The sequence below is a fragment of the Copadichromis virginalis genome, linkage group LG15 (genome assembly GCF_057382275.1).
Source record: "Copadichromis virginalis isolate Kocher_CV1m ecotype Utaka linkage group LG15, C_Virginalis_male_GT1.1, whole genome shotgun sequence".
In the NCBI taxonomy this organism is placed as follows: Eukaryota; Metazoa; Chordata; class Actinopteri; order Cichliformes; family Cichlidae; genus Copadichromis; species Copadichromis virginalis.
The window spans coordinates 25272569-25293117 of record NC_140632.1 but is presented as its reverse complement, the minus strand read 5'-3'; the positions used below and the strand labels follow the sequence as shown (position 1 = coordinate 25293117).

The 20549-nt window shown below is 41.6% G+C and overlaps 1 protein-coding gene across 1 annotated transcript; it reads right to left on the bottom strand.

Moving 5' to 3' along the window:
- Positions 1 to 5324: 5324 nt before the first annotated feature.
- nt5e (5'-nucleotidase, ecto (CD73)) lies at positions 5325 to 15879 on the bottom strand. The gene is made up of 9 exons (XM_085432665.1): positions 15296 to 15879; positions 13105 to 13327; positions 11935 to 12123; positions 10242 to 10439; positions 8712 to 8866; positions 8310 to 8418; positions 8008 to 8157; positions 6384 to 6584; positions 5325 to 6305 (listed from the first exon to the last, which is right to left on the bottom strand). Exons 1-9 carry the CDS (start codon positions 15620 to 15622, stop codon positions 6130 to 6132), a joined length of 1728 nt encoding a protein of 575 aa, XP_085288791.1. The 5' UTR covers positions 15623 to 15879; the 3' UTR covers positions 5325 to 6129.
- Between the last annotated feature and the right edge of the window lie 4670 nt (positions 15880 to 20549).

The following is a 20549-nucleotide window of genomic DNA, read 5'->3' as shown; positions in this document are numbered from 1 at the left end:
GGCAGTTTCATTAGGGAAAAAAAACAAATTTATGACAAATGTAGATTTTGAAAGAAAAATTAAAACTAAGGAAAGATTATGAGAAAACTGGCAAATTTACAAAATACTTTTACATGTGTTGTAGCTTTCAGTAATACTTTAAATGGCTCAGTATAATGTAAACACTTTTAAAACTTTTAACTTGAATCCAAAATCCTGTTTAAATATGTAGTATATGCAATTCATCCATCATCACAGGTGTGGTTTTATTAGCTCTAGCTTCATATTTACCATTGAGACATGATCTGTAGAGGTTTTAGCTTTGCTTATTTCAGCTTTTCTGATTTTGACCATTTTTGTTTTTATGCAGAATTGTGACGTCATGTGATAGTTGAGTTCAAATACTGCAGATAAAGCAATTTAAACATTTTGCAGGACCGATTTTTTTTTATTTATTTTTTTATTATTATTATTAAAAGGGAAGAGCAAGCAGGCAGCATTTGTGCTCTGTCACAAATTCAATTAACAAAGCTAAATCACTCCAGAGCTTTGCATAAACTCCGAGTCAGGACGGCGTAAACCAACCGAACTGTATGAAATTCACTTTACTGCTGCTGACACTTTCATCTTTAACCCTTGCAAACATTCAATTCGCCTTTCAAATCATTTCTTTTTAATCTGCACAGAGGAATCTGAGTTTATTTCAACAGCTTAATGTTAAATTTACCATCTTTCATGCATGTAGTAAGAAAGTTAACTACTCAATCACTGCAGTGAAAAGACGTCGCTGAGCTCTTTAAGGGTTTGTAAACTACTTAAAGTTGAGTGGAAACATCTGTGCAACACATAGATTTGAAGGTCACAATTATCCGTTTACTGTTTTTACATATTTCATTTTGAAATTAAACAACCATTTCTGCCAGCTTCCACACTTCAAAGGCCTAAAATTCCCAAAGATGTGGAAACTTGGCTTGACTTTCCTTGAAAGAAAATTTATCTGCAAGTTGGAGCATTTAGATACAGAGACGTGAAAGGAAACCCCACAGTGCCAAGTATCCAAACAGAAAAACAGGAAAGGCAACATGAAACTGAATTTAAAGTCTGAGATGGGGTTATAGACATGACACTGTAAACCAGCTGTTATTAAACCCTTGTTTCGTGAGTTTAAAAGTTCTGAACCCCTAAAAGCTTATGAAGATTTTAGCTGGTTGTTAATTCATTTTTCTCTTTGGCAACTAAAACACACTTTTTCACAAGTCCTGTGACATACACCTGTCACACACCTGTCAGCGGTTTATCCCAGCTGTTGCCTGTGACAGCAGGGATAGGACACCCTTTCACAGCTTCAATCCCACATGATGAAAACACTCTTTAGTGCGTTTAAAAGTGGCTCACTTTAATCTCAGGCAGGCTGAACCAGTGAAACTCCTTTTTCTGTTGGTGCAAAGACTTTGATATAGAATATTTAATCTCTGACATATCTTAATATAACAAAATGAAGTGCAATTTCAACAATACCTTTCAGTTTTCTGCATGACTAATGTGTAAAGTAACAGGAAGTACTCTTGCTGCAGCATTTTGGATTAGCTGAAGGCTTTTCAGCGAGTTTTTTGGACATCCTGATAATAATGAATTGCAGTAGTCCAGCCTGGAAGTAATAAATGCATGAACTAGTTTTCAGCGTCACTCTGAGACAGGATATTTCTCATTTTAGAGATGTTGCGCAAATGGAAGAACGCAGTCTTACATATTTGTTTAATATGTGTGTTGAAGGACATGTCCTGGTCAAAAATGACTCCAAGGTTCCTCACAGCATTACTGGAGGCCAAGGTAATGCCATCCAGAGTAAGAATCTGCTTAGATACCATATTTCTAAGCTTTTCAGGGCCGAGTACAATAACCTCAGTTTTATCTGAACTTAGAAGCAAAAAGTTAGCGGCCATCCAGGTCTTTATGTCTTTAAGACATTCCTGCAGTTTAACTAATTGGTGTGTTATCTGGCTTCATGGACAGATAGAGCTGGGTGTCATCTGCATAGCAGTGAAAATGTATGCTATGTCTTCTAATGATACTGCCTAAGGGAAGCATGTATAATGTAAACAGAATTGGTCCTAGCACTGAACCCTGTGGAACTCCATAATTAACCTCAGTGTGTGAAGAGGACTCTCCATTTACATGCACAAATTGGAGTCTATTAGATAGATATGATACAAACCACTGCAGTGCAGTACCTGTAATACCTACAGCGTGTTCTAATCGCTCTAATAGGATATTATGGTCGACAGTATCGAAGGCTGCACTAAGGTCTAGCAGGACAAGCACAGAGATGAGTCCACTGTCAGAGGCCATAAGAAGATCATTTGTAACCTTCACTAAAGCTGTTTCTGTGCTGTGATGAGCTCTGAAACCTGACTGAAACTCTTCAAATAAACCATTCCTCTGCAGATGATCTGTTAGCTGTTTGACAACTACTCTTTCAAGTATTTTTGATATGAAAGGAAGGTTGGAGATTGGCCTATAATTAGCTAAGACTGCTGGGTCTAGAGATGGCTTTTTGAGTAAAGGGTAACTACAGCTAGCTTGAAGGCCTGTGGTACACAGCTGATTATTAGAGATAGGTTGATCATATTTAAGATCGAAGAATTAATTAATGGCAGGACTTCTTTGAGCAGTTTTGTAGGAATGGGGTCTAAAAGACACGTTGATGGTTTGGAGGAAGTAATTATTGAAGTTAACTCAGAAAGATCAATTAGAGAAAAAGAGTCTAACTTAACATCAATGGTACTAAGAGTAGCTGTAGATAATATTACACCTGTGGGATGATTATTGGTAATTTTTCCTCTAATGATAAAAATTTTATTTGTGAAGAATTTCATGAAGTCATTACTAGTTAACGTTAAAGGGATGGTTGGCTCAACAGAGCTCTGACTGTTTGTCAGCCTGGCTACAGTGCTGAAGAGAAACCTGGGGTTGTTCTTATTTTCTTCAGTCAGTGATGAATAGTAAGATGTTCTGGCTTTGCGGAGGGCTTTCTTATAAAGCAGCAAACTATTTCTCCAGGCTAAATGATGATCCTCTAAATTTGTGACACGCCATTTCCTCTCCAGATTACGAGTCATCTGCTTTAGGGTACGTGTTTGAGAATTATACCACGGAGTCAGGTACTTCTGGTTAGAGACCTTAGTTTTCATAGGAGCTACAGTATCCAGAGTCGTATGTAGTGAGGAGGTGAAATTATTAACAAGATAATCGACCTCTGTTGGGGTAGCGTTCAGATAGCTGCTTTGCTCTGTGTTGGTACAGGGCATTGGAGATGATAACAGTGGGTGGATTATATTCTTAAACTTAGTTACAGTGCTTTCAGAAAGACATCTACTTTGATAAAGTCTACTCTCCACCGCAGTGTAATCAATTATTGTAAATGTAAATGTTATCAGGAAATGATCAGACAGCAGAGGGTTTTCAGGAAACACTGTTAAATGTTCAGGTTCGATGCCATATGTTAAAACAAGATCTAGAGTGTGATTAAAGTGGTGGGTGGGTTCTTTTACATTTTGAGAGAAACCAATTGAGTCTAATAACAGATTAAATGCCATGTTGAGGCTGTCATTTTTAGCATCTACATGGATGTTAAAATCACCCACAATAATTATTTTATCTGAGCTCAGAACTAAATCAGATAAAAAGTCTGAGAAATCAGACAGAAACTCTGTGTAAGGCCCAGGTGGACGATAGATGATAACAAGTAAGACTGGTTTCTGAGTTTCACAGCTGGGGTGGACAATGTTAAGCATCAGGCTTTCAAATGAATTAAAAGTCTGTCTTGGTCTTTCATTAATTAATAGGCTGGTGTGAAAAATTGCTGCCACACCGCCCCCTCGGCCTGTGCTTCGAGATTTCTGGTAGTTAGAATGACTCGGGGGTGTTGATTCATTTAAACTAACATAATCATCCTGCTGCAACCAGGTTTCTGTAAGGCAGAGTAAATCAATTTGTTGATCAATTATTAAGTCATGTACTAACAGAGACTTGGAGGAGAGAGACCTAATATTTAATAATCCACATTTCACTGTTTTACTCTTTGGTTCAGATGTGGATACTTTATTGTTCTTCCTTTGTGATTGTTTATGTTTAAGTTGTTTGTTGCTGGTTTTTAGTTTGTCTGTTTGGGAGCTGACACAATCTCTATGGAGATGGGTTTTTGGGGGGTAGCAGGAGGAGAGAAGCTGCAGAGAGGCGTGTAAGACTGCAAGTCTGCTTCCTGGTCCCAACTCTGGATAGTCATATTTTGGGGGGTTTAATGAATTTGTCCATATTTCTAGAAATGAGAGCTGCTCCATCCAAAGTGGGATGGATGATGTCTCTCCTAACAAGACCAGGTTTCCTCCAGAAGGTTTGCCAATTATCTATGAAGCCCACATCCTTTCTGGGACACCACTCAGACAGCCAGCAATTTAAGGAGAACAAGCGGCTAAACATGTCACTCCTGGACCAGGAGTGACATGTTTTTCTTTTTGCAGGTGTTTTTCTTTTTGCAAGTGTTTTCTGAACTTGCAGTCCGTTTGGCCTCTCAGGGCCACCGTATCAATCCCTTTGGGTTTGATTATCATTCGGGATTAATAGAATGTTTAGTTTTTCACTGATTGAATAATTACTTGCAGACATATCAGTATAAAAGAATGTGCTGAGGCAGTTGTAGACACGATGACTGGTGCCTGATATCCATCATAGCCACTTCTTAGCTCAGGGCCTGCAAAAAACAAGCAGCTTCATTCCACCAGTTTTAACTGGTTAGATAGATGCACATTCTCATATAAAGCTCTGTGAACTGCTAGGGAGGCTAAGCTCTTCTGGAAAGTTGGCTGCAGCGAACTGTCTTAATCATTCAATGCTTTGATAAATAATCAAAAGAAGTGCTTCACTGGTGATTCCTCAAGGTGGATAAACAAACACTTTATCAGTCCGCAGAATATTTTCCCAGATGTTTGTTGGCAGATATGAGACGAGTCATTGTGATCTTTTTGGTCAGCAGTGGTTTTCTCCTTGAGTTCTCCCGCGGAGGCTATTTTTGGCCAATCTCTTTCTCATTCTTGAATCATGACCTCTGACTTTAACTGAGCCAAGTGAGGCCTGCAGTTGTTCAGATGTTATTCTGGTTCTCCTGTGACCACCTAGGTGAGTCATCCATGTGTTCTGTTGAAGTGATTTCTTGAGAGGTCTGGCAGTAATCAGGTCTGGGTGTAGCAGTGAAACTAAACTTTTTCAAAAAATTTTCTTTATTACAGTCAATTCATGAATCATGGGGGGACTTTTTTTTACATGAGGCAGGTAGGTTTGGATAGCTGTTTTTCCTGAATAAATGAAATCACAATTTAAAAACTGTTTGCTCAGGTTATCTTTGTCTAATGTTAAAAAAAAGTTTGATGATCTGAAACATCTAATATATGCAAGTCCCCACCACCACACCACACAAACACACACAATCTCTGTATTTCACTCTGGTCCATTTTGGTAGAAAGACCAAGTGACCAGCTTTCCACCAGCTAACAGCTAAACACTCAACACGCACACTCAGTTTTTACCATATGTTTATTATGAAATGGCGGCACTGTCCAGCTTAGCAGTGCAATACCCGTCAGTACCCAAATGTGCAAAATATTAATACCACTGTGCATCTGCCACAGTAGGCAGGTATTTGGCTAATGGTGTGGTGTGGGGGAGTCTGATGGTTCCTCCGGATCTCACAGTTAGCAGAGCTTAAAAAAGATCAAACACAAAAAGCCTTGTTGGTGCTGATTTCATTTTGAGGCCAAAGTATACGGAAGACGAGTTATAGCTACACACAAAAGATATTTTACACTTTTTCTTCTGACCACAGCACTTTTTTCCCCTCGAGGCTGCCAGTGATTACTGGAGAAACCGCAGCACTTGTTTCAACTCTTGGCTGCGTTTTTTGCACTTTTGTCCACATTTGTTCCTAGAGGGAAGTGAAAGGTATTACCACACTGGCTTCCCTTTTCGTTATAAAAAAAGTATTAGTCATTAATGTCAGGGTTTTATGAAGAAAGTTTTCCCGGTCCTACATGATTACATCAGGGTGTTATTTTAATCCGTCGTGGTTTCACTGTCTTTGAAAAAAGTTTTTAAAAGTTAGATGTTTCCACGGAAACTCCAGAGAAGCACGAGTGAAACCATAAAAATCAGGGAAGCTGTTTGGCCCTCAAGTCCAGCAGCTGAGTTGTACAGCTTGATGCGTCCTTCGACAGAGGGATAAACTTGTTTTCTTTGTGTGATGTATCTGGACACGACTGAAATGTCCAAATCCCCTGGAAGCAAAAGAAACAAGTGTGAAAAGAAGCGCTGGAAAAACATTAAACCAAGCGCAAGACTAACAAAACCCTCACCGCTGTTATGTTTGAGGAACCCGTCATTGATCATCGAGAATCCATCGCCTCCTGTCACCATGTATGACGGCAGCACCACCTTGTAAACCATCTCATTCTCGACGGGTTCATAGACAGGAACGCGGCATTTGGTGCAAAGGATGCTGAGGCTTTTGACGCGATGCTGCGGTGGTTTGGAGAGGTCAAATTCTACACGAATTCCTGTTGGAGGAAACAGAGACACTATCAGTCTGAATCAGATGTACTGTACGGGAAGCCGGAGAGTAAGAACAGAGAACGTTCTCTCCAGCTCCTTATACATGAGGAATATGTATAATGTGGTGAAAGAGTCTTGACACAACAGAGTACTCAGGTTCTCTCTGGTGCTGACTAATTCCTGGGTCAGATAGATCCTGATTGAAACCAACCAGATGATGATATTTTTAAGTTCTTGCCCGGTTTCTAGTACTTGGACAACATTTGAGGCACGCTGTGCTTTTCAACACTGGATTTAAGTAAGTAGGGTACAATCTATCAAATGTAGCTGATGTTCTGTACATCCACGTTATTCATAGCTTCAGATTCTGTTGCCTTGCAAAAGACAAGAATTTTCTTTAAGTTTTCTCAATGAGGCAAATGTTGATGGCACAATCTAAAAACTAAGTAATGTCACCATCTACATGTACACTGAGTCCATCTTTCCAGGTCAAACTTTCACAGTTCTTCATCTGAATGAAGAAGACTGTAACTTTAAACCAGAATATCAATGATGCAGTAGCTCATGTGGCTCAGGATCCTTTACAATTCACAGTTTTTTATAAAACAAAAAAATGTGGCCAGTTTGGGTGAAAACCCATTTGGTGAACACTGTATAGAAGTTGATTAGATTCTGACCAATAATATAGCAGCGGGCGCCACTGTGAAATTTGGAGAGATAGTCGCTTTGAAATGGCTTAAGCTCATTGTTTCTTTGGCCGGATGAGCGAAAAACTGTTCTCATAAGCTGAACACAAGCAGGTATTTTAAAAAGGAGAGCAAATCCAAAGCAGCAGGAATGGGTGGGCTGTGGAAATGTTATCGAATGGTTTTATTATCTAAAGCAAACCCAATGTTCCCACAAAGATTTCTTCCTACTTCAGGGTTTCTCAAAAAAAGTTCAGGTTCAACAGATTTAGATGCTTTACTGAACTCTTCCCATCCGGTACCATCGTCATATTAAAAATTGAATTTGTCCAAAATGAGATGCAATCGATCAGACCCAGTTCTGGATGTAAAGAGTAAAAAGAATGCTTATATAAGTTTAGCTCATTTACTCTTTGTGGAGGTGTACAGAAGTTGTACAGAGATACACAGGAAGATGATGTTGAAGGGGAACATCAGAGAATGTATGGCTTTTATAGTGACATTGAGTAACCTATTGAACCTCATATTGGACCACCTGAAATTATGAAGTGAAAGCGCTGGAGGGCAATGACATAAGTTTTTGTACCAACAAAATCACAATTGTGCACTTCAAAGCTGCACCAGAGTAAAAGTCAGAAGATCACATGGTTCCACTGGACATCAATTAAAATTGTGTGCCAAAAAAAACACTGATATTTCTGTATGAACCAAATAACCAGAGTAGATGTAAACGTGCAGATACCGGACACTTGAAGGAACTCTCCGGTGCTCTGGCCGTATCGTTCCACCGAGTGTTCGAAAGCTTTCCTCAGCGTGGAGCCCTTTAGCTCCACCAGGTCAAAGGTTCCGCTAAAGGGTAAGACGGCTATCAGGTCCTCCATTGTGATTGAACCTACAGGAAGTCCATCACAGAAAACAGTTTTATAAAATCCTCTTGACACAAATCAGAAACTGCTTTGAAGAAAAATCCCAAGTAGTCAATAACAGGTTGTCCCAATGTTCTGACTCTGCACATGAAATACAGCTCTGTTTATTTGACTTCACCATTCCTCGTGTGCTCGTCGATAGATGCCCGAACGCCTCCTCCGTTCAAGATGCAGGCGCTGACGTGGTTCCACTGGACATCATTTGAGAAGCTGATGTAGTTGTCGAGCTGAGGAACAGAAACAGGAAGCAGATTTCCTCGGTCACACGTGGATCTATGGCATGTTGCTACAACTTCTCCACCTCTGACAGATGTATATGCTAGCCGTTGTTATAGTGCTTTTATACTGTTTAATTCATAGTTCTGGAACTTTGGAACAGATAGCACTGCCTAAACTGCTAAACTGGAGTTAGTCTGAAGTTTGATTCATGGAGATGATGCTAACTGCTAACCCTCAGCTACAAGCCTCTGAGAGCTAGGAGGAGGAACATAATAGTAATAGTATTTCTCTAAAGGCTCACCATGGCGTCGCAGATGAGATTTCCCAGGTTGCATTCCTTAAAGCGGCAATCCTGAGTCGAGCCGTTCAGGAAGACCAGAGTCTTTCCCACCACCTGAGCCGAGTAGTTGGCCAGATTCTTCTTCCATTCCTCCACATCAGCCAGCACCTCCGAATCTGTGCAAGACATTATTCAGTTTTAAAAACAGTCAAGCAGTTAACAGTTTTAAATGCCTGCGTTACTGCTTTGACACCAAGCTCCTAATCTACACATCATTTACATAACCCACTCTGTCTGACCGACTAAAATCCACTCCACTCCATCCAAGCTCCCTGCTTCTGTTTTACAATCTTCTGATATCAAAAAAAAATAAACAATCTGATAAAAAAAAGATGTCTGTTTGCAAAAAGCAGAGCTTTGGTATATGCACATGACAGCAGCTAATTTTATTTGCAAGCATACACAAGGTCATAATGTCTTAATGTTGGTTTAAAATGGAGCACTGTAACAAAAAATAATTTCCCCCAGGGATCAATAAAGTATTCTGATTCTGATTCTGATAAAAATACTTCCAGACAGAATCCTCGGGTTAATGACAAGATGAGGACTTTAAGTGTGGATCCTCAGAGGTGGTTGTAGCTCAGGAGGCGGATCAGACCACCCACTAATGTGAAGGTTGGTGGTGGCCAAAAAGTATCTTTGGGCAAGATACTGCCTGCATTCATTAGACCGTGAGTGTTGGATAGAAAGACATAGAAAAAGATGCTACATAGAAACCAGCACATTTAATAAGTCCTTACTCTCCCCATAATCCACAATTTTCAGCATAGCAAGTATAAAAGATGGACATAGAGACTGGATCTAAACAATGAAGTCAGTATGGAAGTGCCTTTAACCTGGATTCTTGCTAATGATCAGCAGGGGTTGCAAAAGACAAATATCTCCCTTATCTGGGACCTTAAAGACTTTCCTGATGAACTGATGGTATCATATTGTAGCTTCAAATTATACTGAATACTAAAGAAGGTTTGATATTTGATTGCTATGTAAATTATGGCCAACATTACACTAATAAAAGACGGCGGCGACAGTGAGCGCACTCATCTTTTATACGCCTTCTGTAGCACAGTAATAGAAATGGGTAGAAGCTACAATTTTAATGCATAACAGCATTTTCTTTTAACATCAACAGCTGTGCAGCTCGGAGGGTGTCCCAGGGGCTTTTGTGCTATTCATGAAATTTAAAATCAGAACCGTAGCACAAAAATGGCAAAATACATTCAGAGAATGTGAGCTCTAAATGTGACAGCCAATCAGATTTGTCCAATTTGCACCAAGTAGAAGATAAAAGATCCCACAAACTCTCTCAAGGAACATTCAGATTTCAGCTGCTGAGGCAAAACATCCACAAAAGACGCCAGAGATCCCTCATGTGCCCTGTCACCCTGTGACAACTACAATCAGAAATCCTCCAACAGCACAAAGACAGCACTAAGAATCTGGTAAAAAACAGAAAACGAAGAACAAAGATGGCAGACTCTGCTTCATTACCCTGTTCGATGGTGCTGTCCAAGAGGATGGGGTTTCCAGTTGACTTCACTACATTCCCAGCATCATCAAAAGAGACCTTCAGGTAACCCAGATATTTTCCAAAGGCGTAGGCCTGCACAACAGGAACCTTTCGCCCTTCCTCTGAGGTCACCATGTAGGGATATGTACCAACTGGGACTTCAGTAGAGGGAGGAGTTCCTGGAAAAACAGCAGAAAAAACAAAAGATGGAAAGAAAAAGACGATAAGTTTTCTGAATATAAACTTGAATTATTGAAGTCATTGAATATAAACTACACGCAGATTTTTTTCCCCTACGACTAAAACATGTTCACCACACTTTTTAAAAAGCAGTAATTCACATCATAAAGTGTAAAGACTGTTGTCAGCTGGTCTTCCATTAATGGTCTAAACATCTCATCACTTAATCACGCGGCAGTTTCTCAAAAATGAAGGATGAAACTGCATCAAATGAAGCTTTCAGAATACCTGGAAGTCTCCAGGAACCCCAAAACATTCTCAGCTCTTTGTGTCAAAGGGCACATTTGAAAAGATTCATCCTCCACGGTAATCTTCCTGGAAGGAAGCCTCAAAACTACAGCACAGAACGGGCCTTCTGAAGTCATGTGACCTGGGCAGGCGGCTCAAAGAGCTTCTTCTAGTCTGATATCAACTCAGTTTGATGACATCACTCCGAGACAAAGATGTGAAATCTGCACTTATAAATATTCATTCATTCAATGAAATTCCAAACAGTTCTCTTTTTTACTCTCCTGTTCTTCAGTAACATCCTTTCACTGTCTGAGGTCTAATCTGTGCATTCGTGACACTTCCAGGGGAATGTTTACCATCACGAAGAAGCTAAAGGCTAAAAAGAGCAACGTTTAGAATATCCACTAACCAACGCTGATTAATGATGCTTGGCTGTCTAAACACAAGTCCAATTCGCTGTGCAGGTTTATCTGCACAACATCAGCACAACAGGAAGACTTCAAGGACTCTCTTCCTTCCTGATCCCCAAATAGTGATGAAGCGCTGCCCAAGCCACTAAGTGAAGGCAGTTCCACACTGCAGGAAAACATCTGTGCAGTTAGAGGTCCAAACCTCGTCCTGCCCATTTACATGCAACACTTCAGAGTTATTTATAAGAGGCTCACTCGCACAGACAGCCTGTTTACTCCAAAGCGAGCCAGAGGGATGAAGACTCAAAGTTTCCTCCCATGAAGAAACAAAGACATGCCTCACAGAGATGGACTGCGGGAGAATGAAATGCATGAAGCAAGATGTAAATGATTTTGCTCATGAAGATGCATGAAAGAGCAGAGCCACAGCAGCAGATCGAAAAAACAAAACTAAGATTGGTTGGATGAAAAATCAGGTCACTGTTTTTACCGCCTGACCATTAACAGGGCAAAATCAGCTGAGGTATGAGGAGGATTTTACCCGTCTAAGTAAAATCTGTTGTTTCGCCTATAATGCTAATCAGCATTGTAGGACTTACAACACTGACAGACCACTGAAAGAGATTACTTAAAAAAAAGAAACATAAAAACAAGCAAAATAAACTTTATTTAAATGCATTAACTGCTGATCAGTTTAAATCGTTAAAAACTGCCTGAGCCTTCAGTAATAGTGTGAGCCCCACAGTGTAGGTGACAGATGTGGCAGATGTGACAGCTTTATCCGCCTTCCTACCTGTATACAGGAACGTGTTGGTGTGTCCGCCGATGACGACGTCGACCCCACGGACCTTCTTGGCGATCATCTGATCTACAGTGAAGCCAGAGTGACCGAGAGCGATGATCTTATTGATCCCCAGAGTCCGAAGTTTGTCCACCTGTACCTGTAGAGAGGTCACCTCGTCCAGGAACTGCAGGTGAGGTCCTGGGGAGAAACACTGGCACCGGTCAGTTTGTGCATGTCTGTCTGCTTTTCAGCCAAATCCAAAAAACAGCACAGGCACTATTTTCATATTTATATCTGTGATTTATCATAAGTAACAGTTATTTCTGCTGTGACCAACAAACTTCTGTGAAGAGGAAGAAGAACAAAGTATTTCTATGTCCTGTCCTTATTTCAGTGTTCATGTAGGCCTGAAGACCATTTGGTGGCCAACAGACAAGGATGTTTTAACAGCTCGAGTTAGACAAAGTATATTCATCCCATTGTAAGGAACAATAAATGTTGCACGTTCCAACACCTGGGACCGGCCGTCGCAGCTCATTCAAACACAGAAGTCTTCAGTAGCCCCAAAACATCGCCAAAACATCTGAACAAATCTGACCTCCACAGGAAGCTTCCTGGGGAAATAAATACTCGACTACAACACAGAATGGGCCTTCTGAAGTCACGTGACCTGGGCAGATGGATCAACGGTCTTCTTGTCTGGCCACAGCCCCAGCTGGCTTTTTTGGAAACAAAGAGCTTTAAGAAGAACTTCACAGCAACTGTGAAGCATGGCAGTGGAAATGTTCTGCTGTGGGGTTTCTCCACTGTGCCAGGGTGCAGTCATTACCAGAACACATCTAAAATGCATTGTACTTTAGATGTTTTATTTGATGGTTGTTTCCAATCTTGTCCAGTGAAACACTTTGTAACCTGATTTAAAAGGATCTTAATAAATAAGATGAATGGAGGATTATGGAAAGGCCCAACTCAGAGCTTGGGTTTTAATCCTCATGGAAATGCTGTGGTGTTATTTTCCAAATTAAAGCGTGATCCCAGTTCCCGATACCAGTTACTTCCTTTCACAGGAAAACACTACATCCACTGATGTATTTGTTCATTAATAAACCATTAAACAGTTTCCATGGGAGTTTTTTCACATTACTATAAATGTGTCAGAAGCTCAGAGGAGCCACTTACCAGGCTTGGAGAGAGCCGGTGTTTCCTGTGTGGTGTATCCCACCACGCCCACCTTCTCTCTGCCAATGGTAAATATCTTATAAGGTAAATAAGTGATCCCAAACGTTGCGTTCAGAGTGTGGTCCGGTTTGATGTTAGCACTGAGAATGGGACACTTGATCTGTTCCAGGAACGGTTTCATGAGTCCTTCGACTCCATTATCGAACTCATGGTTCCCAAAAACCTGAAAAAGAAAACAAGGAATGAAGAGCTTGGAGACAAAGAACGAACTGATCAGCAGAAGTTGGTTGTTACTCAAAACACCCCACCAACTAAGCTCACGCTCTGTCCTTCAGTTTCTTCTGGTTTGGACCACCATAACTGCCTTCACATCACCCATGGCCATGAAGCCGTCCACTCACCAACTAAAACCACGGAACCTTCTCAAACATTGCTTTCATATGAAAAACCTTCTCTTGCTTTTGAACCTGTTCTGGTTATATAGACAGAGTTTCTTCTGAAAATGTAATTATTTTCTTGTTTCAGTGTTTGGGGCTAAAATAAAAATCCTGCTGCAGCTGGATGGTGTAGTGGTAAGAAGCCGCAAGTCAGATTCCCTCCCAGTATACAGTAAGGGTCCTGGCTAGGCCCCCCATGCCAAAACACCAAGCCATGGAATGCCGCGGCTACGTCCGCAGCTCGGACACGACACATGTCACTGCATGTTGTACTCTGTATGATTTCGTACGTGATCTATAAAGCTCCTTTCTTCTTTCTGTGTGCACTTCCTGCGCTTCTATAAACTCACCACAGACCTCAAACCTTCATACAAAGAAAACGTTAACCTTGTTAAACTGCGCTGGTGTAGTTTCTGTTTCTGGTGATCAGAGTTGAGCAAACAACTCGGAGACCAAACAGCAGAGTTAGTGGAACCGGCCACATTTAAGTCTGGAGGGGGCTCATCAGCTCACAAGCGCTTATTTAGGAGTTTGCCGTGCAGGATTGTACACCTTGAATTCAGCTGCTGAGGTGACACTTTGTGCAGAAACGTCTAGTAAAACACCCTGAAGCCTCTGAAGGTGAACGATGACAGGAGATGAGCTGGAGTTTCCAGGCCAAACCAAAAACCTTTGACGGGGGTAAAGATGACCTTTAAATTTGGATGGTGTGAGTTTAAGTGGGTGTAGTGTTTCACCAAGCCGCAAATTGTTTTGCCTTATGGAAACTTGCTTTGTTGTGTACTCAGTGAGGTCATTCATATTTTCACATAAATTAATTAAATGTAATGTGTTTTTATTTTTCATTCATGAACTTGTATTCAGCTGTGTAACATTTAGCTCTCTTGGCTGGTAGAAACAAATCCTTCTTCCCACTTTCACAATTTAAAAGACGAAATGTTTAGACTTGCTGAGCCAATAAAAACGTACTTTTGTTACCCACCAAAAGTAAATTAAATGGAGACTCTAAACTTGGATCTCTGATTCTGTCTGAGAGTTAAAAAGCAGAAGAGAGAAGAAGCTGAATAATTAGATGAATTAAAATCGAGTGCAACCTTTAAACCTGAACCAATAAATCAAGCCTTTCACTGAGTGCAGTCCTGCGTCTGCCTCTCCCAATTAAAACCAGCACGATGATTGGACCCCACCATCTCTGCAGAGATCAAAATTGTGTTTGAGATGCTTATATTCCTGCTCTTCATCTTCATGCTAAGATTTCCATAAAGCCCCTAAAGGCATAAAAGCAATTAGGATCTTGCAGTAATTTATTTGGGTAATTATCAGATCAGACCGTCTGAATGCTTCAGCTCTTACACTAACTCAGGGACAGCAGCACCATGCACTCGGGCTGTCAGATGTTCTGTTTCACCCCTCTGAGCTGGTGCACATGTGGCTGTGCTCTCCAGATGTGAGTAAGCAGCTCGCTCTCTGCCTGTTTTGTGCTTTTTTCTTCAAACTTTGGATCTCATCAGCTCAGAAACATTTTCTAAATTTCAGTCCTCCACTGAACTTCATTAGACCCCCCCCCCCCCCCATCCTTGTTTGTCTGGCAGCAGAGAGCAGATGAAGGAGGTGGATGGGGGGTCATGTCTGTGTGGGACGGGTAATTACGATCACTACCATAGAGAGTAATCTGATTACTCAGCATTACTCAGTTAACCCAGCATCTACAGGACCTGAACAGCGGAGCTGGGGAGGACAGGAGGCGCTCCTACCGTGGCGTCGTAGCGCAGCTTGTTCATGAAGTGTGCCGCCTCGGCCCCCTTGTAGACGTTGAACCACACGGTACCCTGGAACTGGTCCCCGGCGTCCAGGAGCAGCACGTTGTTCTCGGTGCTGCGGATCCTGCTGACCTCCGTGGCTCTCCGGGCCACGCCGGCGAAGCACTGCCCGTTAACGCCGCATTTCCCGGAATTAACGTCGGTCTCCTCCACACGAGCGTGTACGTCGTTGGTGTGGAGCAGCACCAGGTCCCAGACCGCCGACGAGGACACGGAGAATCCCAGGAGGAGGAGGAGGGGGAGCAGGCACACCGCTTCCATCGCTGCGCGCAAAAACAGTGCAGGAGGAGCCCGGAGAACGGCGGCTCCCTCTCCTCCTCCTCCTCCTCCTCCCCGCCCTCAGACCCGCTACTTGCTCCCTGTGAGGGGGCAAACAGAGCATGAGAACCTGGAGCAAGTTTTTCATCTTTTTGGAGCTTCGCCTTCTTTGAACTGTGGGGCAGGACACATGCTCGATCCCTGCTTTTTTCTGAACTTTCTTCACATTCGCCTGATGTTTGTTCTGAAACACTCAGTGTGATGTTGAGTTCACGGACTTTGATAAACGTGCTGCATTCACTGTTTGAGAACAACAAACATTTCAGACCCAGTGCCCAGTTTTCTTAGAACGAACAGGTGTTCTGGGAATCCATCCTACCCGTTGTTTCTACGCATGCGCACAACACGAAATTAAGTGGCGAACCATCCTACCTTTGTGAATATGAGCTAGAAGCATAATTTTACAGCTAGAATTCAGTGGCAAATCATCTTACCTTTGTTAATAAGAGCTAGAAACATACTCTCACGGGTATAAATACGTGCCAAACCATGCTACCTTTCTGAATGGGACCTACAAGCACACTTTAACGGGTAAAATGAAGTGGCAAACCATCCTGGCTTTATGAATGTGAGCTACAAGCATACTCTGATGGGCAAAGTTAAGTGGCAAACCGTCATACCTACTTACATTTGTGCTGGAATGACTCTGTGACAGCAGAAATGTGCATAAACTACTTGGGGTAGGATGTTTTACCAAAGTAGGAACACCGGCCACTCTCACATAACCTTAAATATAAGGATCAAACCTCCTTTTATCAGTCCTTATTATCCAGTCCCCTGGACACCAAAGTGCTTGTTCATAGGGGGTCATATGATTGTTGGGTTTTTGTCTGTATTATGTCTACCTTACAATATAAAGCGCCTTGGGGCGACTGTTATTGTGATTTGGCGCTGTATAAACTAAACTGAAATGAACTGAATAGCGATGTAGCAGAAAGCGGCATCTGGTCAGAAGGACAAACAACCAAATGTGGAAGAGTTTATTTGTCCAAAATGAAACATATCTGCGGTGGTCGGATGTGGGGTGATTGACGGTTATGGCCTCCTGAAATAAAGACGATGCATCCATCGTAGCACTTTTTTTCCCCACCAAGGCTTTTGGAAAGGGAACAGCAGCCGTGGCAGTGAAACAACAATCTAATAATCTCCACATTTATTGTCAAAATGATTTATATATTGGTTTCAACTGTCCAAAGGATTTTCTGGAGATCTGCACAGCTCTTTAGATGCTTTTTTGTGAACTTTGACCTTCCCACTCCTGAGTGTAACCAGCGGTTTGCACCTTGTTGTAAAGTCTGTGTATTTCATGAAGGCATTTCTTGAATGTAGACCTGGACAGTGATACTCTGGCCCCTCGAGCATCACTTTCGTGGGTTAAAAGTTATTTTTTTAAGCACAGAAATAATTCTGTCATCATGCACGTTTTCAGGCCTTTTGTTGTTGCCGAGCTGCTCAGTGACATTCTGATTTTTCCACCTCTAAAATGTTTGCTTTCTCTCTGGTTTATTTTAAATTTTCAGCCTAATGATGGCCTCCATCAATGCAATGACCTTTCTTTGGAGCTTTTATTTTAGAGTTTCATGGAAAGATACTAAACTGTAATTCCTGAGCAGAGATCACAGAGAAATGTGTCATTGTTCCAGAACTCATTGCCCTGTCTGTACGGTAGTTCCAATGAATGAATGAATGAATAATCCTGCATTCAGAGTCTTAGAGAGCTACAAAAAGAAAATACAAAGAGAGGTGAGAAATTTCACTGTGGTGAGATTTCCGGTTTACAGACCAAGTGTGCAAACCCTGCTGGACAGAAAAGTTCCTTCTTAAGCAAGAGTGTAATCGGTCCCACAGAGCTCAGTTTGATCTTGTAGTGCATTCCTCCATTCATAAAAAAAAAACCTGAGACTTCAAAAAAGACACCAAGATTAGTTTTTATTCCACATCTGACTTCATCCTAAAACCCACCATCATATTAGAAAACTTCATTTATACAGCTCTCCCCGCAGCACCCCTACCTGAAGCACGTTCCAATGGGTGTGACCTGCAGAGCTGAAAGATGTGCTAAAAAACTGCAGTTCCTCTAACGTCCACTAGTGTCCTCTAAATATCCAACTTTACAGCAGAAAGAAACCTGGGGTCCGTTCTTCGTACCTCGCTTACTACATCCAAGATCAAATCATCGCGCCAACTTTGAGCTCGCTATTCCGGTTCTCCGAACACACCTGTTGTTGACGATTAGTATAGCTGGATGAAGTAATGTGAGATCACTGGGTGGCTTAACAGGGGCTACGCATCGATAGTAGAAACATTGATCGGCAACCCTTTGATTGGGCGGCGAAAATGTCTCAGTATTTTTCGGCAGCAGAGCAAGAACTCTTGATTGAGGGATTTCAGGAGTTTCAGAGTTTAATTAAAACGCAAGGGAACACTGCAAAGGCTGCAAAAGCAAGGCTGGCAGAAAGTTGCTGACAAATTAAACTCGTAAGTAACATAATAATAATAATAATAATAATAATAATAATGGATTGGATTTATATAGCGCTTTTCAAAGCACCCAAAGCGCTTTACAATGCCGCTATTCATTCACTCTCACATTCACACACTGGTGGAGGCAAGCTACGGTTGTAGCCACAGCTGCCCTGGGGCAGACTGACAGAAGCCAGGCTGCCATATCGCGCCATCGGCCCCTCTGGCCAACACCAGTAGGCGGTAGGGTAAATCTATTATATTATATTACATTAAATCCCCTTTCACATTAGAGCCACAACAGGACCCACTAGAACATGTGAACAAGTAAAAGTGAAATACAAGAATATTCTACAGAATGGTAATATTTATCACTTATATTGCTTTTCGTCTCTTGGAAAGAGACCCTGAAATAATCTGTTTGTTTGTTTATAACAGCAACCAAGAAAAGGGCAGAGCAAAAAAAGACAGGTGGTGGTCCTGCACCCCCTCGTCAACAAGTTGGTTAAGTAAATAATACCCTCACGGGAAAATCGATATCTCTCAATGAGCACACTGTCGCGCTGAGCTAAAGGATCCTGTCTATCCCGCAATATACGCTGAGTTCTGAAAACTCTCCTTATCAGTCTTGCACCTTCCGCAATGGGTGGCTCGCGTATACGGACAGGACATGGCTGCGACAGACTTCCCAAATCCACCTTCGCTTTTATAGCCGTGGTCTCTCATCTTGATTACACGAAGTAATTTACTATTACTACTCTAAAATATGAATTACATCTGAAATAATCAAATACATGGAATAGAATGATTAATAGTACATTTCCCTTCTTTTAGGAAATGGCCTGTATGTATCTGTATGAAAACAATAAAAGGATCAAATACTGCATTATCTTTAGTTACATTGATAATATTTATTTATGGAAAAACAGTGGAAAAATATCGCTGTTGCTTTCGTATAAGTGAAGCGGACATACCTGAGTGGTCGCGATCTAATCCTGTTTACATAAAGTAAACGCTTACGGATCTGTTGCTATGACAGCAAGTCCCGGATGAGCTTCGGAGAACCGAACGATCCAAGATCACGCGAAATCGTCAACAATCAAATCCAGCTAACCTACTTAGCGAGGTACGAAGAACGGACCCCTGTTCAATAAAGGTGGCCATCACAGCAAGTACATCCATCCATCTTTCTCCATCCGATTTGGAGAAAACCATCTGAAATCCTTACAGGTGTAAAGAGAATCTTCACTTTCATAAGGATCCATTAAAAAAATAAAAAAATAAAAATAAGCAGCTTTTCTTCCAACATTACATACACAGAACCATTTACAGCTCACTGCACAACACACTTAACTAAACAGCAGGAATGTTTGACATCTTTACGATTCAGATTTTGTTGATATATAAATATACTTTTCAAAGATTTTCATCCTGCTCTGTGATGACGAACAAACAGCCAAGCCAGCACGGAGACAACAGAGTTGTGAGCGTGACCGTGGCCTCCTTTTGGATGTCAGCATCATTTTCAGGTGATCTGTGAAACAGGACGTAATGAGGCTGCAGGGATATCACTGCACATCCATCAGGCCTGTGACCCTCTCTGCTCTCTAACTTCATTCAGCACGTCTTACATGAGCAGCTCAGTCCTCCGCAGTGACACGACCTTTAAATTTACCCTCCTCTGCTCCTGTAAAACACTTTGACACATGCTGTACAAACACAGCTGTTTTACTGCCTCATACAGACATGAACCCTCTGTGTACACAGCACGCACACATGCACACAGTGTCCATGTGCAGAAACACACATAAAGCTCATCTATCCTCCAGCTCGCTTTACACTTGTTTATTATTTCTAATCGTGCACAAACACTTCAGTGAAGCTGCTTCACCTGCAGCGACGCTCAGACTGGAACGAAATGTCCTCACAGCGTTCGCTGATGGATGACTGAACTGAGATGGGGCAGGAAATAAACAGCTGAAGGTGCCGCGGTGTCGACTTACTTTTTGCTCCTTTATTATGAAACCAAAGAAAAAGATGAAAAAAAATTACAGATTGTGCCCAGATGTGTTTTGCTCAAAGTTAAAAAAGAAAGAAAGAAAAGATTTTATTAAAAATGTGACTCAGGGTGGTTTCATGTGGTGTACAGCAAGCCTGTTTGAGTTCACACCCGACATCAGTTGACAATAAAATCTAATAATGGTCACCCCGACGTTTGCATCAATGAAACAGTCCACGAGCTCCTTCTGCTGTTTCAGGAAGTCTCTCCAGCATAGTTGTGAACTCGGAGGTGAATTTCTGCTCTGTGAACAGACCATGCAAACCTCAGCCCCAGAAAATGTAATGTTAACCAGAATCCGCAACAGACACGTCTGTAAAATATGATGCTGAGCACAGAAAGAACAGA

Coding starts and splice junctions, on each gene's coding strand:
- nt5e (XM_085432665.1), bottom strand. CDS start 15,622: ATGGAAGCGGTGTGCCTGCTCCCCCTCCTCCTCCTCCTGGGATTCTCC. Junction 8,867..10,241: donor GGACAGCACCATCGAACAGG/GTAATGAAGCAG, acceptor TGTCTTGCACAG/ATTCGGAGGTGCTGGCTGAT. Junction 8,419..8,711: donor ATCTCATCTGCGACGCCATG/GTGAGCCTTTAG, acceptor TCTGTTCCTCAG/CTCGACAACTACATCAGCTT.